The sequence below is a fragment of the Homalodisca vitripennis genome, unplaced genomic scaffold (genome assembly GCF_021130785.1).
Source record: "Homalodisca vitripennis isolate AUS2020 unplaced genomic scaffold, UT_GWSS_2.1 ScUCBcl_3701;HRSCAF=9392, whole genome shotgun sequence".
Taxonomy (NCBI): Eukaryota; Metazoa; Arthropoda; class Insecta; order Hemiptera; family Cicadellidae; genus Homalodisca; species Homalodisca vitripennis.
In genome coordinates this window covers 58,024-86,022 of record NW_025779851.1, presented here as the reverse complement: position 1 = coordinate 86,022, position 27,999 = coordinate 58,024, and the positions used below count along the sequence as shown (strand labels likewise).

General features: G+C 33.2%; 1 protein-coding gene across 1 annotated transcript; it reads left to right on the top strand.

The window, feature by feature from the left end:
• Positions 1-27,999, top strand: LOC124372656 (E3 ubiquitin-protein ligase RMND5A-like; the record flags this gene model as incomplete). Its single annotated transcript, XM_046831062.1, is given in 3 exon segments — positions 1-34; positions 10,527-10,681; positions 26,660-27,999. Coding segments are annotated over 3 exon segments (253 nt in total), but the record flags the coding sequence as incomplete, so codon positions are not given.

Below are 27,999 nucleotides of genomic sequence, written 5' to 3'. Positions count from 1 at the left end.
CACTGGAATTTGGAATGGCAAAGATGAACTGCCAGTAAGTAATATGTCTCTCTTTATTGATGAAAAAGTTTTGTTTAGAAAGGTTATTGCAATCAGTAATGATTTTAGACCACCATTTGTATTTAGTTCAATTTTTATGTAGAGTTTCTTAAATTTGTTCACCAATATTTGATCTGAGCTGGTCATTCACAACAGAAAATGAGCCCTGCATTTCATCATTAACAGTAACTTTTTGGCCATTAAAAATAACATAATACACCTTCCAAATTGGAGATCTCATCCTTATTAGGAACAATCCAAATTCATGTGCGGCAGCCTAACTCAAGGACCTTCAGAATTAGCCACATTCTATGAAAGTTAACCTATCATCTCAGTACATAAAAACCTACTTGGACCTTTCCATTTCCATTCCACAGTTTTCAAATTCTATTGCCAGCAATTATCACCACTTAATTCTCTTTTCCCTTTACTACATGTTATAACTACGTTAAATTTAAATATAGTCATGCCATACTACTTGTGTTTTAATTCGTATCTCTTTCCTTGACCAAATCCAAGGATATTTTTGTATAAGCAACTATGTTGAAAGCTTGGCGGCACCCATTTAAAAAAATACTTTTAGAACATATTTTAATTGTTTGTTTACCTACTTTCAGTATTTGTTTGGCATTCATTTGCGGAATATTAAAAAAACAAAGTGGGAGCTGCTAAAACACTATACTAGTCAAAACCTAACGGAAATTGAACCAAAACCATTAACCAAACTACACCAAAAATTAATGAAATTGTTTGTTTGGCATTAATGTGTAAAATATAAAAAGAAAAAAAAACAATAAAAAGAAAAAAACAAAAACAAAGTGTACACTGCTAGAAAGTTTCATATTCACATGTACTTATCAAAACTGAATCAAATTTTGATGAACCTTTTTCTGAATCTTTACTAATGCAGAATTTCCTACAAGTGGTATTGCTTGGCTGGACAAAACAGCAACAATACCTTTATGGTTTATAATCAGGACTGGGCTCAAGGGGTTTTTGCACCCTAGACTTTAAAAATACTTTGCAGTTTCATGAAAGTGCCTTTTTCAAGATATCTACGCCTTCGGTGCAGTCTACCAGATATAAAAGTTTGGAAAAAACATCTTTTGGTGATAATTTTTATAACAAAGAGTTTAATTTTCATACCAGACAAGATTATAAAACCCTCTCTACAAAGGCAAATTAGGAAATTTTACCTCAAGAACTTCTTAAATATACAGCTTTCCCCCATCATAGTCACAACAAGTAATTCATTATATGTCATAGATTCATGGATTTAATGAAGGATTCTGACTGCCCAAAAACTTGACATAACAGATTTAGGTTTGTATTACATTGACTTTATTTATATGTAGAAAAATCACTAGAACATTCACTACACTGCTCTGACATTTCACTGAAGGTATGAACGATAAGGGCTTTCTGTGTTTTAAAGTGCAGAAGAGAACACAGGTACATGAATACTAGAACTGGGAAGGGAGAGGCCGTCCTGCAGCTGCTTGGATATGTGTACTGTTGCGATGCAAGCAGAGATATAGTTTGCAAGGGTTGGTGTGCTGAGAGATGCAAGGGCAGCCACAAATCTTCGACCAGGCATGCTGCTGTGTGCAGATTGAGTCGCAGATGTGAGACTGTAATGTGCTGTTGGTTGTGAGAGGTAGGAGAGGATCAGCCGAGCCAGGGTGATTCAGATCTCCTTGACACCTCATGAGTATTTGAAAATGGAGTTTGAGGTACATGAAGTGGCTCTTTAAAATAGTCTTTATTGGGGATTACTATTTGTCTTTTCTTCAAGTTTTTACTGACTATTGCTTTTGCTATCATCTGAAAGAGTTTTTGAGTTTTCCAGACTTGCTAAAATGCAATCCATGCCTGGTATGATTGTATCTGTTAAATTTAGTGTTCTAAATAAGTGTGTGCAGTTTTTCCAATTTTGAGTAAACATTCACTTCTACAATTTATTTGTCCCAAAATTCTGTCTATCTTCAGATTAAGGACTGGATTGCCATAGCGATGAGGAATACTAGGTACAATGACATTCGTTTTCTGTACTAAAGAAGTTACAATTTCCGTAAGTTCTCTTTACAGACTTTCGTTTTCTTTTGTTACCTGTTCTGTATCATTAATTTCACTGAAAATGGCAACACAATCCCCATCTGTAAAGTCCTTCATCAGCACTCAGTGATGCGTTTGGCTTGAAACATTGTCTCAACAGTGAACTTATTTCCAAGCTGTTTCTTGAAGGATATGTGAACACGCCCTCTTCCGTGGCCGTTTGCTAATGTAAGCACCCTAGATTGTTCAGGTAAGAAGTGTTTTTGAAGTTTTCCACCAGCTGATTGATACTTTCTTTGGTTATAAATTCGCTTGCTTATGTCAAGATGGGCTTTCTCCTCTTCTAAAATCTCAAAGAGGACTCCAAAGTAGTTCCTAGTCTTTATACTGGGGAGTGTATTCACCTGAGAAATTTTCTTAGAATTATTATTATTTTACATCTAGCCATGTACCGTCAACTCCCCCATTGCTACACTTTAAAGCTCTTGTCTCTTGAAGAGTTTGTAAATTGTATTAGAAATCAAATAACACTACTATTAATGGTAAGCGATTTGCTTAGAGTGTAAGCTATTGTACAGCGCTTCACAATAAATTTAGTTTCATTGATCTTCATAACATTCAGTTGGAAAGTCGGATTTTTGCCCTAATTAAAAGGTTTTTTCACAACATATTCCATTGTGTGCTTTGAACAGGCCCCTTCACTGTTACTTTTGGTACTGTTTACTGCTTTTAAGTCATTTAAAATATTTTATGCGACCAACTGAGCTGTAGGCAAGTTTTAATCATGCATAGTAATAATGAAAAAAAAATTAATTTGTTTCTTTGAAATACACCAATTTACTCCATTTAAGTGGAAAAACTTAAAAAGTTATGAAAAATATTACCCAAGTTATGATTTTTTTCACACTGACTGCAAATAAACAATTTCTATAAGACAACAAATATTTTTTGGTACTGTCAAAAATTAAACTTTAAAAAAATGTTGGTCCTCAAAGGGTTAAATATTAAGCCTTACAATGTAATGTAAATTGCTAATCAAAACAACTTGACGTTGCAACCACATCTTTTACAATACAGATACCAAAATTAAACAAATACCAAATACACTATTAAACATGTTTAAATATACCTGGAAAGTTTCCCCACAAAACAAATCAGAAATCAGAAAATTCTTTATTGATAATCTTTAAGATTACAAGTAGCGTCAATTAACAAAAAGTTTACATAGTTATAAAATATAGAAGTTCACGTTTGTCTCTGTCAAGTTGTCAGTCTCCATAAGTAAAATTCCTCCACTGTGTAGATGGTTCTTTGCAAGAGCCAGTTCTTTATTGCAGTCTTCATGTTAATGTGATTGTTTCCATTTTTCTTAATTTCTTCTGGCAGAGCATTAAAAAGTTTTTTTCCCCGGCATAGGTTGGTTTTTTTCTCAAATACAGCTGTTCTGTGGAAGAGGTAGTGGAAAGTCTTGACCATGTCTTGTGTTATGTTCATTGAAGAAGATTACTATTTCGAGGAAAGTCTTTTGATAAGCAGTACAATATCGTTTCCAGAATATATAGAGAAGTCACTGTCAGTATATTCAATTCTTTAAAAGTAGCTGTGCAGCTTTCTCTAGGTCCTAGCTTCCCCATTAACCGGATTGCTTTCTTCTGAATTTTGAGGACTTTTAGTAGGTTAAATTGAGTTGTGCCCCCCCATGCTGCTATCCCATACCTGAGATGACTTTCAAATAGGGCATAGTACGCTATTTTGGTAGATTCAAGAGTGCTTGTTGCATGGGTCCTTCGCAAAGCATAGAGTGATGAATTTAGCTTCAGGCATAAGTTGTCAATGTATTATTTAGTGTTATTCCTAAATAAGTCATGTCCTCTGTTTCTTGAATACCAGGGATTTCGGACACATAGTTTTTATTAGTTCCTAGAGTGAGTTGTTTAGTTTTCAAGCTGTTTAAGATCAGATCATTGTATTTGCAATATTGTTGGGCCATATTGAATGAGATGTAGGAGTTTATTTCTAGCTGTTGAACATCCTTCTGGGCTGAGAGTAGTACAGTATCGTCTGCGTACATGATGGAATTTTGTGTAGTTTTCTCCAAGAATGTGAAGGAACAGGATTTTTTCCGGACATTTGCCATCGTTAAGTGAAACAAGAAAAAACAGTACACTACGTTTTCGAGATCTGCAATCTGATCTCTTCTTCAGGTAAAGAACTAACCTAATACATAATTACAAACTAGGTTAAAATAAACAAATCTTACTAAAGCGTTGTGGCACGCCTGAGTCAGGAATCACAACCTACATGTTGTATGTCAACTTTCACTAACACTAAAGACATGCACTTAATAAAAAAACTATACAAAACACCAATCATTAAACTAAACTACGGAATACAGGTCACAATATGTCTTCACTCGTCTACTAACCATTTACGACTGACTGGTTGTACTAACCATTCAGTCGTAAATGGTTAGTAGACGAGTGAAGACATATTGTGACCTGTATTCCGTAGTTTTAGTTTAGTTTAATGATTGGTGTTTTGTATAGTTTTTTTATTAAGTGCATGTCTTTAGTGTTAGTGAAGTTGACATACAACATGTAGGTTGTGATTCCTGACTCAGGCGTGCCACAACGCTTTAGTAAGATTTGTTTATTTTAACCTAGTTTGTAATTATGTATTAGGTTAGTTTCTTTACCTGAAGAAAGAGATCAGATTGCAGATCTCGAAACGTAGTGTTACTGTTTTCTTGTTTCACTTAACGATGGCAAAATGTCCGGAAAAATCCTGTTTCCTTCACAATCCTTCCATCGTCAAAAATAACCTTCAAACAAAGAATTTCCAAGAATATTGGCAGGTCATTGGTGAATAAAATATATAACACTGGTCCTAAGACGGAGCCTTGGGGGGAAACCCCTCGAGTCATAGGTAGTTTTTTCAGATTTAACAGTACAGGTCTCTCCCATTCTTCTCTGTTTTAAAACCTCTACAACTTGGTATCTTTCGTTCAAATAACTCTCAAACACCATTTTAAAGGCTGACTGTTTGACGCCAAGAGTTTGTAGTTTGGCTAGGATGAGCTTATGGCCAAGGACAGTCGAAAGCTTTGCTCAAGTCTAAAAAGATACTAGTGATGGTGTTGCCCCTTCCAGGTTGTCTGTAATATATTCAACAAGGTCTATTATATTGCAGTTGATGTAGATCTTTCTTTTCTGAAGCCATGTTGATTATTGGATAGGAGGTTATTGTCTTGTAGGTGAGTGAGTAGTCTAGAAAGAGTGATCTTCTCTATTATTTTTGATACAGTTGGTAGTAGTGAAATGGGAACGGTAGTTTGTTGCTTCATCTTTGTTTCCTTGTTTATATTTAGGGTATACTTTGGCCTGATGTTTTAAGTTTTTTGGGAAATATGCTCTGTATAAAGGATATGTTAGTGATGTGAAGGATTGGTTTCAGAAGTTCAGCTTCGCAAAATTTTATGATTTTTTGATGATGAAAGCTCGTCCAAACCCGAGGAGGGTTTTTACTTTTCAATGAACGGATTGTTTGTTTAATTTCTTTGGCTGTGGTTGGGGTCATTTCTGTCATTGTGGTATCTATATTGTAGCATGGACTATACAGTAAGTTGTCATTCGATATTTGGTGTTGCTTTAGCGTGTTTTCTGCTATATTTACAAAGAAGGTGTTAAGGTGGTCAGCGATTTTCTTTTGGGTCCGTTTCTTTTATTCCGTCGATTATTAAATGGTTCAAGTCTGATGTTGATTGGTTTCTTAGCAGCTCTTTCTCTATTTATGAGTTCCCAAACTGCTTTTGTTTTGTTATTAGCGTGATATATGTGGTCTGCATTGGCTTCCTTCCTAAGTCGCCTGAGTTTTCAGATCATAGGCCTTCTTCTTCTGGTTTGCCTCAGATTTATCTTCAGTTCTTCCTGTGACATTAAACTTATGCGCATTGATGTCTGGGGTCAGTGGTCTAGTTACAGGTGGCCAAGCAGCTGTGGTGTGCCAACGCTGTATGGTGTGGAATTTGTTGGATTGTGACTTGGCAGTGACGTCACTTTTTATCAAGTTGTCTTAGTTATTCATAGCTTGTGTTCTAAGTTATTTTAATCTTGATACTTTCTTGGAAAGCTTGTATAAATTTGTAGTAGTTAATACAGTTTTGTTAAGTTATATGATTGAACTTTTAAAGATTTTTAAAGATTTAATCTTGACAGTTTAATTACTCTGTCAGTGTTCAATATTTAAACTTTAGTTTTTTGATGAAGTTTTGAAGTTTCCATGAAGGAATGTAAGCTTATTTACTTACATGTGGTCCAAGGTAAGAATTGTGCACAAGTAAATAATATTTTTGTTGGATTATTACCACTTAAATACACACTTTTTCTTGGAGTTCACTTCACTGTGACTGTAGGTAGTCGGCCATTTTTTCTGGTAGTTTTAATTAAGCCATGTAGTTTTAATTATGGACTAAATGTCAAGAGAGAATGAGGTTTAGCTTTGGCAATCAGTACATGATGTAATAAAGTTACAAACATTTAATGCTTTTTGGTCTCAAATACGGATTCAACACAAAATTACAGTTATATAACACTTTTTTGTACAAATTTAAAAAAAGGATATTTTTAGATTTTGCAGAAATTTCCCAAAGGTATGTTTTTTAAACCCTCGAAATCTTGGGGGAAATCCAGTGATACACAATCCTACTGGGTGAAGTCCAAGGTGTCTCATTGCACTCCGCTACACACAGTAAGGTACCCAAACTGAGTACTTTTTAACATTTGGGCACGCTTTCCTATTTTCTACATCTTAAGTCAAATAGGTTCTACATCAAACCCTTCACCTTTCATTACCTGGTAATCCATCTGCCTTATGTGCAGAATTGCCAAGATATATTTTTTAATAGTTTTAAATCTTCAATTTTGTGCTCCCAAAACTTTGTGCCCTTGACGACTGCCTAGGTTATCCATACAGACGAATCAACCCTGATTATAATGCTCAATGGACCGTAAATACCCCTTACCCATAATAAAAGACATCCAATGTTCTAGTAAAAGTATTTATTCAAAGTTTGAGCAATCTGGAGATTCCATTTTATCAAAATCTTGTTTGGGTAAATACTGTTCTTTGAATTAATATATTTTTTCTAATGCTTAATTATTATAACATATTTGTACAGTGAGTTCCTTGTTGTTCCACAGTGGTCTTTATTTTTAAGATAAGTGACGTGTTGTTTTCCTCCCCGTTCTCTCCTTATTTCTCCTCTGAAAGGATAGTGTCCTGCACAGAAAAAGTGCTTTTCCTTCCGAAAAACTAAATGTGATCCCTTGTGTGTGTCTATTTATATTCCTTCCCTACGTCAAGACCTCTTTTCCTTCATTTCATTGTTCCCTTAAATAATGTGTTGCCTTAAAGATCTTGAATTACAAAATCATCCACATTTGTCTTGCCCATATTATCTTTAATCCTCAGTTATTCTAAAATTCATAAAATTGAAATCCTCCATCTAGTAATCTTGTATAAGTCTCATATATTATTTTATGCTCAATTTCTTTGAGAATAATTGAGATTTTAAAATTTTTATTTAATTTTACAGATTTTTTATGTTATTACCTTAAGTTATTTCAAATTTATTTAATTTTAGTATTCATATTAATTTAATATGTTTTATGCATTTAAATATCTGCATCAACTGCATAAATTTCACATAATCTTGACTAATTTAACTATAGTAAAATTTTTTTAATTTATTACCCATTATGTTTTCAGGGTCCAATTAATTAATTTTTCCCTATCACTGCTACATTTAATGAATATTCCTATTAATACCCCTGTGAAAGAACTTGAACCTCTCTAACTGCTGAAGTCAACGATATCAGAATTTATTTATATCTATATAATTTAAAAATATCTTTTATCCCCTGATTATTGTAATACCCATGTTATATGCTAATAAATCTATTCATATCCTTGTAAATTTTCATAAATATATTTGATCACTTAAGTGTAAAAAATCTGTCTTTTATTGGGTAGGGCACGATATGCAGACTCGGATTTTTATATCAATATCAACAAACTATATTGCTTATTTACACCGATTGATATATTCTATGGTGGCCATCTGACCGAGAATCTCCCTGTAGGAACTGGGAAATTCTAAAAATAAGGTTTCTGTCTCTATGAACTTATCAACTCAAGAAATAATTTGACAGATTCTTGAATCAGGAGTTTCATTAATCCCAAACATCCTATTTTACATGACCTGAAAACTGAAACTGTGAATGAATATCAATGCGTGGGTGTTGATGTCACTGGATTATTTACAGTCTGTGGACAGTGCGTGGTTACTACAATGTATGATCGACAATGTGTTAGTGAGCCACACACACACACACACACACTGCCGGTTGATCCAATGGATCCATGAGATGATTAAAGGTGGCTGATCATCTGTTTGGTCTGTAAATTATTGCTCCTCACCCTGGTTCGATTGGTCATCAGATTATACAGGTCAAAACCATAAAAGTGAGGTTTTAATATCACAGTCATATCCAAACCTCGTCAGAACTAATATTGCTGGCAGTCTGCAGATGATCATTGGTTTTCGTCGTCAGAGCGGCATTCATTGTACGACGACTAGTGGAAATCCCACCATTTTTCTCTAATCATTAATGACTTCCCCACAAACGTGACGATTGGTCGTTCAGTTCAAACTGTTCCAACCAAATCATCTGTAACTACAATCTAACAATCACGTTATGAATTGAACCAAAGCCTTTTGTGTATTTAATTATTTTATAGGTTTGTGTTCATGATGTGTGGATTGTATTCTTGTATTATCTTAATACATATACAGAATATTGAAGAGCCCGTAATTGATTACGTTAATTATGCTTGTATTCCGGTATCAACAGAAGTGCTTGAAACGGTTTCACAATATTATTGACTTGACTGTTGAAGCTGAATCTCGAATCAAAATGTCTGTTTGTGAAAGACAATTATGCAAAAGTACACAAATTACCAATTGCTAACATGTATTATTATTTTACTTTCTGTATGAAAAAATGTAGGTATATAAACAAATTACTACAGTTTAAGGAATAATATTTTATTATAATTCGTATTTTCTACAATTTATTTTGGCGGTAGCTGAGTACATTCTGTCGAAATTACCTAGGATTCTTAATCTTATTTTTCCCCAAAAGAATGAACAAAGTTGAAATTGGAAGTTAAGATGAAAGTTTATGTGGTTAATTTGTTTGTTTTACCAAAACTGACCTTGTCGCCAAACTCGTGGTTTCATACCAAAAGTTTATGCACCTCTAACCTGCAATACTAGACTGTCTGCCCCACGGTAGGGCTGTTTGGTAATTGTTTCTTATCTTTATTTTTCAAAAACAAAAAATTATTTGATATAAACAATGTTATATCAAAACATAAAAGACGCTTGGATATAAACAAAGAAAGTTAAAATAGGTGGTAGTGATGAATTGTCACCAAATTCTTTTGTATATACCGCTAGTGACAAAATTTACCACATAACCACAACTTGTGTGGCATTTACTACAAATACAGCAGATGAACAGCCATCATTGCACTCAACGTAAGTGTTTAAATAAAGTTTTTACAGTTGTTTATAGTTGGTTTGAAAATAGACTAGAGATCTGAAAATTTTCGACCGGGAAAACCGGAGAAGAACCGATTATTTGAAAATTGTTTTGAGTGGCTACCCTGTAATCAACCAATACTGATTAATTGATGTCAGCAATAAAATTACAAAATCAAAAATATAAATGAATATCTCTGTATTAAGTGTAAACACATGTTCAAATTGTAAACATAGTAAGTATCTACTTCAAAAGTGACCACGTAAATCAAAATGGTGGCTAAGTGTATAAAATCAAACAAAATAACATGGAAAGATGAAAAGTGTTAATATTTTCTCATTACATTTCCTAATTGTTTTTTTATGGTTATCGTACCTTCATTATTTACTAGATTGTTTCGTTGTATTCATTATTTTGATCTTAAGCATAATGGCTTTTTGTATTAATTTTTAATATGTTGATATCAATTGATAGTGGTTTTGTTATTCTATACACGAAATAATGACAATTACACTAGCCATATAAAATCGGATCCGCTTATCTTACTCTGCTCCTTGTATTTATAGTAATATACCAAGTTTCAAGTTTCTAGGACTTTCCAATCAAGAGTTATCACACAGACAGACATACTGCCATTTGAACTTTTCACCCCAAAATTAACAGGGTTCTTCTGCCTTGCACCAAGTTTTAATAATATTAATTTAATTACCATAAACATTACATATTGTAAATAGATACATTATCATATTCATTTAAGTTCGACAAGATTGGAATTTATAATATTACAAAATAAGTTTAGTTAACTCAATTATCTATAATGTTTTATAGATTGAGATAGACCTCGGCCAAGATAACAGATACCATAGTGTGTTTGCTTGCCCCATTCTGAGGCAGCAGAGCACAGATCTGAACCCTCCCATGAGACTGGTCTGTGGACATGTCATCTCACGGGATGCTCTCAACAAACTGGGCAGCACTAACAAGTGAGTTTGACTCTATTTTTAGATAGCAGGTGTTGTATAGATTGAGATAGACCTCGGCCAAGATAACATATAATAGTGTGCAGGGAACTTTTTTCACTGATGAGGTATACCATACTGAGTAGATATATAAATATTGATATAATTCCAAGACTGAACCAATGAAATAGGATGATATAGTGAACTAGGATTGGGAAGCAAGAGCATATACTGAACTGCATGAGGTTTACAGATAATCATACATTCGAAAAACGAACACCAATGTATGAGCAACAAAGGCAATGAGTTGGATGGCCTGTAAAAATAGACACTAATTTCCTTGTAGAGAATGAAACTAATCCTAAATATTTGAGTCAATTGGGACAATTTGAAAAGTTTATGATATTGCGGTTATGCCTGTTCATACAAAACGCTTCTCGAACATTTTTCCACTCCATCCTGTATGCCCGAAGTGGAATGCAAGTGCTGAAGTAGACGGCTTCTCAGCCCAACATATATGTATATATACTTGTAAATTTTTAAACATCACATAGCTCATCATTTTATTAGATTAAGGTGCATATGTCTTTGTACATAGGACCTGGTAATCTTATGTAAATTGACCATTACTCCTGATGCATTTTTGGAGTTACAATAAATTGTAGTAATCTTCACTTTAAATGGATAAGTTATAGGTTTGTATTGTGGCATCAGCCAATCAGTTAAAACCTCAATATATATTATTAAAAGAAACAAATAAGACGTAAATTTTTTTGAGAGCTATCAAGTTACACGTAAATATCTTTTAAAACACTGTATTACTAACAATTTGATAGTGACGACGATGATATTGATCCTGATTTTGGTATTTCTGAGGATGAAAGTATAGTAAGTGACCAGGATTAGATGACAACGAGGCTGAACAACAATCTTTAGCACCAGGTAGGGTTGAGTGTAGGCCCTAGGCCCACGCAAACCTGGACCCCATTCTTATTCATGTTTTGACAAACATCATGCTACAACAAAGGGAAGGTCTAAGTGTAAGCATAACTGTAGGGTAATGTTTATATTTTGTAAATAGGTCCAGACAGTAAATTTTTTTTCTTCATTTTTTAATTTATGTAGTTTTATATAACTACATTTATATAAAATTATATATAGTTATATATCAGTATAGTTTTTTGTACTGATATAATAATATTAAAATTCTCTCTCACGTTGTGGTGTCAATTTATTATTATATCTTAAATGAAAAGAAAAGGTAGTTGAGAAAATAAATAAATTCTTGTTTACAAATCTGTATTACAAACTTTTTAATGAACTATAATTATTAATTTCTTTTACAATTCTTTTATTAATAATTCTCAGGGTTCTTTAAAAAATATAATGAATGCTCTATTAAAATACAATTGTTCTGCTCTTATCTAGGGGTAGGTTCTTTCACCTGACAAAGACAATTTAAAAGAAAAGACAGCCATATATTAAATTATTTATCATGACAGTTATTGTTTGGAAGATTAAAATATTGAAATAAAAGAAATTGATATTAATTGTAAGTAAAAAAGAATATTATGACAGAAAATTGATATTAAAGTATTTTATGAGCTTTTAAAGGAAATTTAGTACAATTTTGTGGTGATTGCCCACCACATTTACCAGACCGCCGAATCAACGATTAGAACCGGTCTTACTGATAAGCCGCGTGCGGATGGAGGACCGGTGGTCTGATAACGAGGAGTCTAGATTGAGTCAGGGACCAGTGAGGACGTCTGATCGGCGAGTGGCGGTGACGGAAATATTACCTGTCGCAAGTCTTATTTTTATTATTTATTTTAAGAGTTGTGTGTCACACTATGGATTGATTTAATAATCAGGGGGGGGGGTTGGGTGCCGGAAAATTATAGGGGGGTCATTGTAAATTATAAATTGTTAGTATGTTGGGACGGGTTTGGTCGTGATGGGAGGTCGGTATGTGTAAATTGGTGTCGGTAAGTGTAAATTATCTTTGGCGTTATAAAATTGTTTTACGATTTACTTTTACTGTTTTGTGCTTAAATTATAACTTAAAATTCTTATCAAAGCTGGCAGGAGAATATAGTGTAATTAGGATTATGGTCGCTCCACGGTCTTCATCGTGTGCTGGTGGGTACAAGCCTAGTCCTGCGCGATGACACGTTGCTTCCTAAAAATCCATCACAATCGCCACAATTGGTAGCAGAGCGAAAACTATAAATTTTATTGAATCAAATTATTTTACATCTGTTTTCAAAAATCGTTGGCTAACTAAATTCTTAATACTTCATTTCCAAATCTTAAATAAATTTTTTTAATAGAACCTAAAAACAAATCATTCGACATTATATAACTTTTCTAAATTGAATATGTTCTACACTTATTACTAAACAAGGTAATATCAATCTATTTATTTTAAAGAATATTTTATTATCAACAGATTATTATTATCGCGAAGCATTAATTAGTTTGCCTTTTAAATTGCCGTGTTGTTAGTGTTTAACAATTATCTCCTGCCAGCAATTAAATTATTTAGCCATACTTACGATCTTTATGTATTTCATTACTTTGATTATAATACAATAATCGATATAATTAGTTTTCCAACGCTGCCGACACCACGCCGACAATGGAGAATTGGCTTACATTTCAAAATTATTTTGTTGAAATTAATATTAAAAAAACCTTCATTTTGCATTACAAACATATTAATTATGAATGATTTATTTTGGAAAGTTTTCGGCCATATTTTAATAGACATATATACGAGTATATAACTAATAAAAATGGGGAATTGGAATTATAACAAAAGTAATTACATTTCAAAATTTATTTTGTTTACATTGGTACTAATAAACTTTTATTTTGCAAACATATGAAATATTAAATATTAACACTTAATTTCGTTTATATTTGGTAATACTTCTAATAGTCACATATGTAATTAATGTGAAACAATTGTTCAAATGCATATTTTCAAATTAAATCAAAATTTCAATTCCAACAGCTATGCTTGAATAAGTACATATACAGACAGTACTGCTAGCCTGTAAGAATACAGAGTTGCGATTGTTGTGAAAGTTTGCATAGATCTATATAAACGAATACAACTGGATTGAGCTAAATTTATTTCAAGTATCCAAAATAAACCTATAAAAATACCAAAAAAATGCATAAAATTACATAAAATGTAAAAAAATAAGTAAATGTCAGGATACTTTCAAACCAGTAAATGCTCACTTTCACAAATTTATTTCTTTCCCATATCCACTACACGGTGTGTTTTATTCAAGCAAGCTTTGGAAAACACTAAATTTTATATAATTTAATCTTATTACAACAGTAATCATCATCTTATTATAATAGATACTGGATACTAGATGGCTGGTTTTCTAGTTTTACTAATTAATTAGTGATACATTTATTACTATTTATTAATTTATACATTGATGATACGTTTATTACATTAGCAGTCAATAAGGTCTCTTTAATTCAAACCATACTAGATTATTTTAGAGTTTCCGTGTTTAAAAAATCGATCTTTAATGATTATAACAGTTAATACCATTTACAGGAGTAATTTCACATATAAATTGGGAGGTATGTTTTAACGGCAATATCAAGCCACAATATTGTATTTTCATACTATTCTGTTGATTGAAAACATTCAAAATTATAGCTCTCATTGAAGTATATTTAATCGTATCTATTAGGCCAATAAAACTTTATTTTAGATTAATAGGCCTATTGATCAAAATTATTACTTTTATTCATTCGATATAATTTTAAAACCACTAGCAAAATCAGTTCATATTATATTTTGGTTCCAGGATGGGGTGTAGTCAGTTAAAGTTGGGTAAAGTTATATTATACTGGTAAATACCATATATTTTTGTCCGTTATCCCTATGTTTCATAAATGTCTGCAATTCAGTATGTTATTTTCAGAGCTACAACATGCTACAATATTAGTAAGTACAAGTTATATATTACTTCTCTCTATAATAGCAATAAAGCTTACATTAGTTATATCCTCTTAACCAAGATTTAAAAAGGTAAGTTAACTGATGGTGCGGTAGTATAGTTGCTGGAAATAAATCTAATCTTATCGCCTTATTATCAGTACCGGAAGTAGGCCCTATTGTTTGCCTTCTGCTGGGATTTTACAACATGCTTTGAGTTTACTTAATTTATTTAGTACACTCATTTCAAACTTTGGTCTTTCATATTATCGTGAGAAAATCTCGACAGGAAACACTTGAGAAAGTGGAAGTTATGTTTGAGAGTTATTTAAAGTATTGAAATCAATTGAATTATTGAATTTTAAATTGTAACATGTTAATTAGTACATACTTAAATAATTATTGTTCTTATTTATTGTAATCTGTAGATATTGAAACTTTGGATATTTTTTTCACTGGGTTTAAAAAAAAGTATTTAACTTATACGATAAGTCGAGTAAAGTTATGATACAACAGTTAATGAAAATTAAAAATTAAACATTATAGATTTTCCTGTTTATTTGCGTGTTTGAAATATCTCTTATATATATGCATACTGTTGGTAATGAATGGTTTGATTTAAACAATGGCTTATTCGCACCCGTTATAGAGATTTGTCTTTAACTAAAATTAATATATTTTAGACTCGGTATAACTCATGCAATTTAATATATTTCTTGCCTCCTATTTTTAGAAAGCCCTACGCCTCGCTCTTACATAAATTAAATGAATAATTCTCACGTAATTCAATTAATGGGTGACTCACTAGCCCGACGTTATTTTTTCTATTTAACTAAGTTCAAAAGTTCACAATTAAAGGTTGAGACAAATTTTAGTTTTTCCGGACTTAAAGTATGTGATTTAAAAGGATAAAATCAAATCACAGCGACCTTTTTTAAATTCTGATTACCCTCTATTCCTGCTGATCGGCACAAATGATATTCTGAACGCCACTCCTGTTGACATTTTAAAGCAACAATTTGTAGCTCTATTGAAATGCATTCGACGGCTATGTCCAAATTTACACATTCTAATCTCTCAGCTTCGGTTTATCCTCGTATTCAACGGTGCAATCACACAGTTAATAAATTAAATGCCTTCAACCAGTTTTTATCTTCATTGAAGTCGGTAAACAACATTATTGTTCCTACTCCCCACGGTCATTTATAATCGAAAGTTATTCCATAAATTTTACCCACATTTGGACAGACTAGACAGCGTACATTTTAACAATGAAGGGTTTCTACTTTTAACAATGTTATTGAAAGATATATTTAAAAAAAAAACTCTTGAAACCAGTTATTAAAACCAGCTAAAATAGAATATAGACTTGTTATTTTAAAACTGAATTAAATGTTTCATAGGTTTAATATACAGACTGTTGTTATGTTTTCTGTAAAAAAATACTTTAATGCCAGTAAGTAATAAAAGGGTATCTATAAGATAAATATATGATGCATATATAAGCCTTAAGTAATAATATTACTAAATATAATAATTTTTTATCTATCCAATTGAATATTACGCTTAAAATAATTGGCCACTATAATAAAATTGAACTATCAAATGAAGCACTCAATTATTGCAGTAATTAATTAATAACAAATATATAGTAAAAGTGAAACATACAACAATATTAATTGGTAAACCCCCTTATAGTTACAATGGTACTGAATACCCCTCCATCTTTACATAATAAATAGTATTGTGATATTAGTATTGATATAATTTAGTAATTGATATAATTTATTTATATTGAGTCAAGCATAAATAAGATGTTAGAGTGCGAAGATATCCTCAAAGAAGACGTTAGTGTCACTGATCCACCGTATGAATGGGAAAAACGCCCTAAAGGACTGGCTTGGGTAAATCTATTAAATGCATCTCAGGCCAAAGAACAGTGCTTATGTTGGGGAATAACTCCAGCACCTAAATTAGAGAACAATCGTGTTCTATTAAAAGAGCGTATCAGTGGAGCCAACTGTCAAGCAACTGTTCTTAATCCAACAGAGTCGTCTACTAGCCATACAACCACAGACATTCAGAGTCCCGTAACCGATTGGATGCAAATAGTCCACACAACGGCAACCGCTGTGGGAAACCAAATTGCGTCAGCCTTGTCACAGATGCAGGGGACTTCACCGTCACCCTCGACATCACGCGCAATGTTGCCCTCTGTGTTAACTGATTTAATTACAGCTTTACCATCGCTTGATGGAATAGTTATTAGAAAACTACTCGATTTTGTTATAAAATTTAGGGAAATTTTGATGCTAAATTTAGCTAATCCAGACAGCGTCATATTAGCAATTTTACCTAAAACTACAGGTCAATTAAGAAATATCTGGCTACAAGCTATTTCATCAAAACAGAATCCGGAAAGTCTAATTACCACCGTACTCGATACTTTTCTGCCTACTAGAGCTCGTCAACAGGCCACGGTCGAACTTATATATAGAACCCAGAAACCAAATGAAACACTGGTTAGTTTTATCAATGATATCAGACCGTTAGCAGAATTGCTTATACCGGCTATTTCACCCCAGGAGATGCTTGAAATTGTCATTACAGGAATTAACCCTCAAACCAGAGCTCGATTAGCGGGTTTTCCGGCTCCAGCCACCATTTCTGAATTGTTGAGCTTAGCCCCCCGATTACAAGTAATTCAAAATACGGAAAACCGGCTCACACAAGATTTAAATTCACCGGAGTATTATCAACAAACTGGACCACAGGTCCATGGTGGACGTCAACTAAACCAGTCTTATAGACAAATAGGGAGGCAATTAACTTATAATCGATATCCCATACAAGATCAGCAAAATAGTTTTCATAACCGCCGCAGTCAATCGGGACAATTTACTCAACATAGACCTCCTTTTCAAAATATGAATACAAACAATAGGAATCAACTATATAATCAATTCTCCAGAAATCAATCTCAACGTGGGTTTTTAAACTACAAAAGAGGGTTCTAATGGGCGGAGAATCCCCTCTTCTAACTTTAACCGCCCGTTTTGATAAAATCAAGCCAGCAGTGAAAACACCTTTCACCAAGTCGGCTCAAGCTCCTTCTTTCCCGGGAGTTCAGTTTTGTACAGTTCCTTTGACTTTTCGCAAGTTAATCATTAATTCTTTGGTAGATTCGGGTTCTTCATTCTCCATTATATCGAATGCCTGTTTTCAGAATTTAAAGAATATACCAAGGGTGATAAAATCTGTTTCAACCATACATGAGTCAGCCATTTCAGCCTCGGGACAAAATATAATATTTAATTTAAAGGTTATATTACACTTCAAAATTTCAAACTTGTCTTGGGATTTTCCTTTTCTTGTCGCCTCAGATTTACCAATGCCAATTATTCTGGGCTGTGACTTTCTAACTAAAACTAGGGTGGTCATTAATATGGCAAATAAAACATTAACTTTTCCATATGGCACTCCTTCGGTCATGTATCTCGCTCAATCAGCTGAATTACCAAGTACAACAATATGTCCAATTAAGTTAGGGGAAACCTCTCATCTGATCAAGCGGACCAACTGTTAAGACTAGTAAATGAGTTTCCAGAAACAATTACTACTAAATTAGGCCGTACAAAATTTGGTCGAATATCAAATCAAATTAAATTCTGATACAATCGTTAGAAATAGGCCCTATCAGTTTGCTCCACCTAAAATGGAGGCAATCAAGGAACATGTGGATCATTTATTGGCCAACGGAGTGATTAGACCATCAATGTCTCCCTATGTGTCGCCAGCATTTTTAGTACCAAAAAAAGGCGGAAAAACGCGCATGGTAATTAACTATAGACAGCTTAACTCATTAATAGATCTTGAGGCAACTCCCATGCCAACTATAGAATCTGCTTTCCAGCACTTAGGGCAAGCTACTTTCTTTAGTTTGGTGGATTTAAATCAGGCATATTTACAGGTCCCTTTACAAGAGAACTCAAAGAAATATACAGCCTTTGTTCTACCTTTCGGGCAATTTGAGTACAATTTTCTGCCTTTCGGTCTTGCAACCGGCTCTCAAGTCCTAACACACGTTTAATTGATCAAATTTTAGATATAAAATACAAATATGTGTTTTTTTTTTCGATGATTTGTGCATATACACAAACGGTACTTTTGATCAGCACTTGTGCCATCTCCGAGAAGTCATAAATCGGCTAAAGCAGGCAGGATTAACCATCAATCCAGATAAAATGACCCTGGCAGCAAATCACATCCAATTTTTAGGTCACACATTTGCCAATCATACCGTGACGATTCACACGGATAGGTGCAAGCCAATAGTTGAGTTCCCCGCTCCTAAAAACTTGAAACAGCTAAATAGATTCTTGGGTATGACAGCCTTTTTATTCTAAATTCATTAAAATCATTTGCAAAAATAGCGCAACCACTTAATAGTCTAAAGAAGAAAGGCGTAAAATTTACCTGGGGGCTTGAACAACAATCCGCATTCGAAACTTTAAAAACAGCCTTGACATCAAATGCAGTTTTGAAAATGCCGGATTTTAATCGATCTTTTGTTTTACAAACCGATGCATCAACCTCCGCCTTAGGTGCTTCACTCAGCCAAGAATATAATGGCAACTTGATGCCAGTGGCATTTGCTTCGCGACCACTAAACAAGCATGAGCAAAATTATGACACTCTTCAACTTGAATGCCTGGCTGTTGTCTTTGCCTTTTCCAAATTCCAACAGTATCTTGAACATAGGGAATTCCTTTTGCAGACGGATTGCTCGGCATTATCCTGGCTTTTAAACCACCCACGTCAAGTTGGAAAAAATTTCTCGCTGGATTACATTTATAAATTCGTTTAAATTTCAAGTACAACATATCAAAGGATCGGATAATATAGTTGCTGATTGTTTATCGCGCCTATTCGAAAACAGTGAACCAACTGAAGTGCACGCAAATAATTCATCGGAAAAGCCATCCACCTTACCACAAGTGGCACTCTTGGCAGGATTCCCAGAAATGTTTAAAGATATTGGTACTCATCAACGTGAAGACCCTGATCTCTTAAAGATTATAAAGTCGAGTAATAGGCCCACTAACTATCAACTTAGTCAGGGAGTGTTGATGTACAAAATATCGGACAGACATACACCTAGAGTGGTATTACCTTACAAACTCATCGATATGGTTATTAAATATTATCATGAGTCCCCAACTGCAGCTCACTTGGGCATTAAAAAGACACAAAAGCGTATTCTTAAAATATTTTGGGGCCCCAAAAAACTTGATACAATAATAGCAGACCGAGTAAGATCATGTCAAATTTGTCAACGTTCCAAGCAGGCTCAAAACTCTAGAGTGGGTAAACTTGCATCGGAAGTAGTTACAAGACCTTTTGAAAAGATATTCATAGATCACATTGGTAAACTTCCTAGATCAAACAAAGGCAACCAATATCTGTTGACGGTAGTTGATGCGTTCTCCAAGTTTGTTATTCTGTTACCAGCTAGAAATGCTACAGCCAAAACTACAGTGGATATTTTGTCTAAAAACGTTTTTTCTCTCTTTTGGGTTCCCAAAATTTTTAGTTTCAGATAACGTATCCCAGTTTAAATCTAGACATATGGCAGACATGTGTATGACTTACGGTATCCAACATATTTACACACTTCTGCTTACTACCCGAATCCTAGTCATGCTGAGCGGGTTAATAAAAATCTTAAGGTGGCACTACGAATTTTTCACGGACATAACCACAAGACTTGGGATGAGAACATTCACTGGCTGCAGGTAGCTTTTAACTCAGCATCACATGAAAGCACTAAAGCAACTCCAGCTAGCGTATTTCTAGGCCGGGAAATACAGCATCCACTCGAATTGGCATGGAATCTCGATTCATTACTGGCGCAAGAACCGCTACAAACAATGCAACAGCGTTGGGACAATGCACTCTCAAACTTAAAAAAAGCTAGGTCAATTAGGGAACGCTTATACAACGCTGGTAGGACAACTACCCACATCTCACAGGGTGACTGGGTTATGTTTCGAAATAATCCCATTAGTAAAGCGGCTGAGAACATCAACAGTAAACTGCTCCCCCTGTGGTCCAAACCTTGTGTGGTGGAATGCTTTACATCACCTGTCACAGCTAGACTCGTCAATCCTACAAATGGGAAGTTTATATAAGAAAGGCTCATATATCTCAATTAAAGAAGTTTTTCATGCCTAAATATTAAGTCCGTGGTAAGCGACCATATTCCTACACAATTCTCCCTAGGTGATATTAGTTCAATGTTTCTCTTCCTCTTCTTTCACACTCTAACATTCTTCTTACACATTATTACACTTTTGGGTCCTCTGTTAGCGGCTGCTTGCACGGCTGCTGAGTCTGAGGGAGTTTTCTATGAGGGCTTCCCTACAGTGGTCTGTGGTTGATCGTTGGTGGAGTATCTAAATATACACTTTGAAACACACTATGGAGATGAAGTCTGAGTTTCCTCGGTTGGTGGGTCCTTTGTATATTGTAATTTTTTTCATAAATTCTTTCTATATTGCAATTTTACGTAGCTTTTGGGTAAAATAATCTATGGTAAAGATGCATTTTTTTTTATTATATTTTTAGTGCGCATCCTTTACCGGATTGCTTATCAACCAGGAAATGCATAGATTCTTTTGAACATGTTGATCACATGGTCAAATTAATTTTTTCTTCTCCATAGATATACACAATCAGACAAGAAGAAAATCTACACATCTCTATTCTATCCTTTACTTTTACTAACAACTAACGTCTTACCAAAATGTAGGGAAATCTGTAGGAGTCATATTGTACAAAAACTAAAAATACTTTTGTGCTATTTTGTGTAATTTATGTTGTAATATATGTTGTGTTTAGGATTTGATTTAGTTATGTTGAACGGATAGGTTTACCCTGTCTTAAACTATTCAGACGACGAGTTACGAATATAAACATGATAAATGCATTAATCGTATGAAATACAATGATCGTTATTACTCGTAGCATCGTATGCTGCTCGTATGTGTGTTGTGTGTGAATTTTGCAAATTTAATGTGATCAAACGAACATTAAGTTGCAATATCTATGTTTTTCTAAATAATTAAATGTTATTTATTGCTAGATATATATACACCGTCTACATTCTACGTGAATTTTGTGCAAGGGAATATATGAGTTAGGTGTTGATTGTAAATGGGAATATTTAAAAATACCTTTCCTTGTCATTTCACTATTATACCTTAATGTATGTTTTCCTTGTTAGGGATACCTTTGTTATTTGTGTGCTTATTTATATATTCGTGTATCCGACCTTTAATCGTAAAGTGGATCTATTTTTTTATATATAACGGAGCTATTTTTGGATATCGCATAAGCAAGTTATGATCCAGCCGGACGACCATCCCCAAAATTTTTCGCCGTATATATTACGCACCTTAGCTTTGCGGGAACATGGGCAATGTCACACACTAATTTAAAATATACTACCTCATTACTAAAAATACTACAATACTTCGCCACACGACACGTCAAAATCCTATCATATTCCAATTAATTCCTAATTTAAGAATATGTGAATATTTGTAAATACGCGCATGTGTATTCCGAGCACTTTCCACATAAATTAATCCTTACCAAATTCTCCACCCTGACAATGGCCATTGGATAACTGAAAGCTATACATACCATGTGAAGAAACAGTGTTGTCACTGCAATTGCAAATGAAGTCATCGGATCAAGAACGGCAAACATCTAAAGAAGAGACGTACCCACAGTGTAAGCACCAAAACACATTACTTCAAAAAACTCTCGTCTCTGGAAGAAGACACTATCTTCACTAGAAGTATCGCTAAAACCCACAGGACTGTATACGCACATCGACTGCAAGCAGAACAAAGACAACCTATAAGGTCGCCAAAAACCAGGCGCGTAAACCACTCTCTCCGCACGGAATCCACATGCAATTTTATTTTCAGGATGACCAGAATTCAATCCTAATCCCTCACATACACTACACATCACATAACAACTTTCTGATTGTATCGAACTCTTTCCTGTTCGGGGGGTTGGTTTTTTGACATTTTCCCGTTGTTTTTAGAATATATACAAAATATTAACGGTAGGTGCGATCGCCTATTCGGTCATTACTTGAAGGGTGACTAGTACAAGAGTAGACCAACAGTTGGATTTTGTTCCATCATTATTATCAATATGTAATTGGTCCTCCTGTCGTCACCCGCTCTTCGATTGGTGGAGAGCACCCAAAATTGTTGGATATTCCAAATTGAAATTTTTATTAACTATATGTTTCTTCCTTCCCACTTCCTCTCCATTTTTTTTCCTTTAGGGGGGGAGATTGTGGTGATTGCCCACCACATTTACCAGACCGCCGAATCAACGATTAGAACCGGTCTTACTGATAAGCCGCGTGCGGATGGAGGACCGGTGGTCTGATAACGAGGAGTCTAGATTGAGTCAGGGACCCAGTGAGGACGTCTGATCGGCGAGTGGCGGTGACGGAAATATTACCTGTCGCAAGTCTTATTTTTATTATTTATTTTAAGAGTTGTGTGTCACACTATGGATTGATTTAATAATCAGGGGGGGGGGGGTTTAGGTGCCGGAAAATTATAGGGGGGTCATTGTAAATTATAAATTGTTAGTATGTTGGACGGGTTTGGTCGTGATGGGAGGTCGGTATGTGTAAATTGGTGTCGGTAAGTGTAAATTATCTTTGGCGTTATAAAATTGTTTTACGATTTACTTTTACTGTTTTGTGCTTAAATTATAACTTAAAATTCTTATCAAAGCTGGCAGGAGAATATAGTGTAATTAGGATTATGGTCGCTCCACGGTCTTCATCGTGCTGGCGGGTACAAGCCTAGTCCTGCGCGATGACACGTTGCTTTCCTAAAAATCCATCACAATCGCCACAATTTTAAGTTCATTTGATTGGGTTTGGACAGTGATCTTTGAAATAAATGTTTATATTGGAATATAAATTAAATCTCTGACCAGTTTTCTCCTTTATTGAGCGATTGGATAGCTGGGTTGTGATGAAGGGTACCCTTGACGAGTGTCTAGAAGACGGGCTCCATCCTGGTGGGTAGTTTGGTGAAATGATGAGAGTGAAGATCTGGATGTTCTATGTGCTGAAGTTCTTGAAGTTCTATTTGAAATACTTCTCTTGATGCTGGATGTCAGTTCTGGCAGATGAAGCGACGAATATGAGAGTGAAAAGTACCAAGTATAATACACTGCTTGGTGTCAATTATGATAAGTTCAATGTTCTCACTCAACTAATTCCCTTTGTCAAATATAAAAGGAATATTCTCGAAGCTCAGGTAAGTGTACTGTGTAATTTGATATTTTACTGGTTAAATTGAAGGTTTTTATGATAAAATTTTTAAAAAAATGTAGTAGTCAGTACACGGAGGTCTGTCTTGTCTCAAGACCTCGAGGAGACTGGTTAAAGATGCTAACAAGATGGCTTGGGTCCGTGTGAAGCTGTTTAGATCACTGCTGGCCAATCAGAGTGGTCAGTTAACAATGGCGAACTGAGGAATTTTTCTTATTGGTCAGAGTGAGGAAGAAGGGTTTTGGGTTTGAAGTTTTAGAATTTGATTTAAATGTTCCTTTATTGCTATTATAATTAAAAATAATAATTTAGAAATATATCGGATTATATTAAAAGAAACGATCTTTAGGTATTCGGACAAGTTTTTTTTAAAAATATATAAGCATTGTTTGGTAATAGTTAATGGCTTCTCCTGTCGTACAAGTGCTTAAATATACTTATGCTAAGGTTCTAAATTATTATATTGTGGGTGTGGGCATTATTAAATTCGTATTCCTTACAAAAATCTACTATAGAAAAGTATAATTTGTTTTGTTCTTAAATCTAGAGATTATTAAATATGTTATATAAGAAGTCTTATTTTAATGCATGGGCAAGTGTTTGATTTGAAAGAACATCTATTTTGGCGGTAGGATGTTACTTGAGATAGGTCAGTGGTCACTGTCCAAGATGGCTGCTATTATTACACCAAACCTCCACTGTCAATTGCTCCCTGTTAGGTTATCCCGAGCATTGAAAGAAATTATATTCAAAAATCCTTTTGTAGATGATTTTTATGATCTTGGGTGGTAATTATCTATATACTGGGTCCTTTTCGCTATTAAATGTACTATTATTCTGGTATTGACAAATATTGTTAAACTAGGCTCTAAATTATGTTTGTTTATAATTAACTACAGGATAATGGTATTTAATATCTAATAAGTGATTTTTAACATATTTTGGTGATGTTCAGAGCTATATTACATAATATTATAAGAAACTAAATAAATCTAATCTATTTGTCATTGTGTCAGGTCTAGGGTTAAAATTCAATTATGGTTAGGCCATGTTGAAATTGGATAGGCTAGTTAATATTATAATTATTTTTGAATCTTCTTATTTAGGTACATGTTTTCTTATAATTAATATTGTTTTGGAATGTGTTTGCATGAAATGATGATATTATGTTGTGTCTTAACTAATAGTGGTCTTAGGCCTATATTATGTAACATGAAAATCTTAATTAAACTTAAAATTAACCTATGAAATTAGAAATAACTGAGAACAAATCTTAAAACTAAACAAAATCTTACATCTAACAACTTATAAATAAACTTGGTTAGTCTTTTATTTAAAAAATGTAATAATAATCAGTTTTGAAGTGAAAAAGAACCTAAGTTTCAAGTAGCCTACTTTGTTCAAAAGAGCACACCAACTAATCTAACTACAGTTTACCAGTCTAATTATTACTACATACCTTTATAAGCAAAAATTTAACTGAATCAAATACATTGTAAATATATATATCACTGAATATGTGATAAAATAGATTTTTATGTCCAGTAACTTTGTGTAAGGTTTTGTAGCTCTATTTTAAATATTTTGAAAAATATTTAACCGACCCGGGACTTTTTGGACACCCTGTATATATATATATATAATATATATATATATATATATATATATATATATATATATATATATATATCTCATGATGGGTACTTCCTTATAGTTTTTACTCTGAAATAAATAAAATAAGTATAAGACCTGATAAAAAATCTATTTTAAATTTATTTAAAAAATTACAAAAATAATTAATTTAAATTTTATTTTGTATTACTTAACTTTATTATTATTTAACAGGCATATTCACTTGAAATTAATTGGACCTGGTGAGTTAACCCAGTGGGGAACAAAATGACCTCAAAAACCAATTTATTCTATTGTAGTGAACTTACCACATATACATGGCAGCTATATCTAAGAAAACATCTATACATAATGGGAGAAGGTGCAAGCCATTATGTAGGCTAAGCAGTGACCAGGAAGAAATTAGAAAACTTCATAACCATTATTAATGATTACATAATCAATCTATTTTTGAGATAAAAAAATGTTATATAATCGATAACACAATCATAATAGACTGATGTTCACTGAATAAGTTAGATGTTGATGAAACAGAATGTATAATTATTTCAGTCTATCAATCCTTCCCACCATAGCTATGTTATGTGTATTTTAATCTAGCTGTAAAATGTATTTCTCACCTTACAATATCGGAGCCACAGAGCTCATTCAATGTAAACACAGTATGATATCTTTTCATTTGTACATTTTGCAATTTTTAATCCGTATTGTCAAGTAATGTGAGTGAACTGACATAGGATATTTTTCATTACATTAAAATGTTATGTTTGAAATTCATTATTGATTCTTAAAAATGTCCTAAAAACTGATATTTTTTGTTCAGTTTTTAAACCTAAAAACATAAATTTCACCTTGTAGAAAAGTTAGCATTAATTTTATTGTGTCGCTTCAATATTTGTATACATACAATCATAGATGTTTGTAATAATCCGGGAATATTGAAAAATCCATAACCTAAAAACAGTTGAGTACTATTTACTGTAATTGTGTATTAACTAGAGTCTTTTTTCTGTTTCAGATTGAAGTGCCCTTATTGCCCACTTGAGCAGAATCCTAGTGAAGCCCGGCTAATTTTCTTCTAATAAATCCAGTTGTTAGAGCACAATGGTTCGGGTGCAATATACATATAAATATATTTTTATGTACATATATAAGCATATGATATGTTGTGATATGGCCTAGTGTAGAAATGAACATGACGATAATGGGGTTTCTCAAAAAGTGTTTTGTTCTGTGCAGCCTTCTCTTGGTTCTCAAAGGAGAGTTAATTTACATATAAAAAGATCTAAGTTAATATAGATATAGAATATTGCAGGAATCAATCTGCACTGTGTACAAAATCTTTTCAAGTAATTCTTTTTATTAAAATCCAAATATTTGACATCAACATTGAAATGCTAACCACAACTTTGTTCCTATTACAGCTAATTATGTTAAATACTTGGTTGCTTACATTCATTTCTAACTTAAACAAATTAGTTAATTGTTAGTGGTTGGAAATGGAAATGTATTTTCCAAAACAAATGTTATGTTAGTTTTTATGCATGATAAGTCAGTATTTTTCATTGGAAGGTTTTTTCAATTTTGAAACTAATTTGAGAAAAGTGTTTACTAACATTAGCTCTTTTTGTACAAAACGTTTTAATTTGTTCTAATGTTATCTTTAAATTATTTTGTATCGTTCTAAAGTTATTACTATATTATTGAATCAAAGAAATAAGTATATTACAATCTGGTACCTATATTTAGGTATATAGGCACTATAACTTAATGATAAATAGTATCAGGATTAAAATAAGCCAAGATTAGATGATTATTGGAATGTAAAAAGTTTTGAGTTGTGCTCTATGTTATATTATTCATTAGTATTATCGTTAAAGAGTTTTTTATGGCATGAAATACCATTATGTAATGTATTTTACGTTAAATAAAAACTATCTTTATGCTGCTAATGTTATATGATCACTTTTATCAGCATATAGGAATCTTATTGCATCTGTAGGTTTTTATGTATAATTCTGCTACCTTGACTGCCAAATAATATATACTCAAAATGTTGTATGGTATGTAAAGTATATGATTAATTAAAAAAATAAAGATTGGGATTTAAAACCAATGCTAAGATTATGATATATGATTTTTAGGTTAATTTTGAAATATACCTTAAAAATGTGCACTATAAATATCCTGTTTAATTTTTTATATGCAGACATTTCAATTGACATTACAGTAATAATATTGTTACTATATAATTTAGAATAGGAAATGTACCTGTATTTTTAAAATAGAATTCACATTTGATACACAGTGGATAAAGTACCATTCTGACATGAAAGTAAACCTGTTTTATTAAATAGA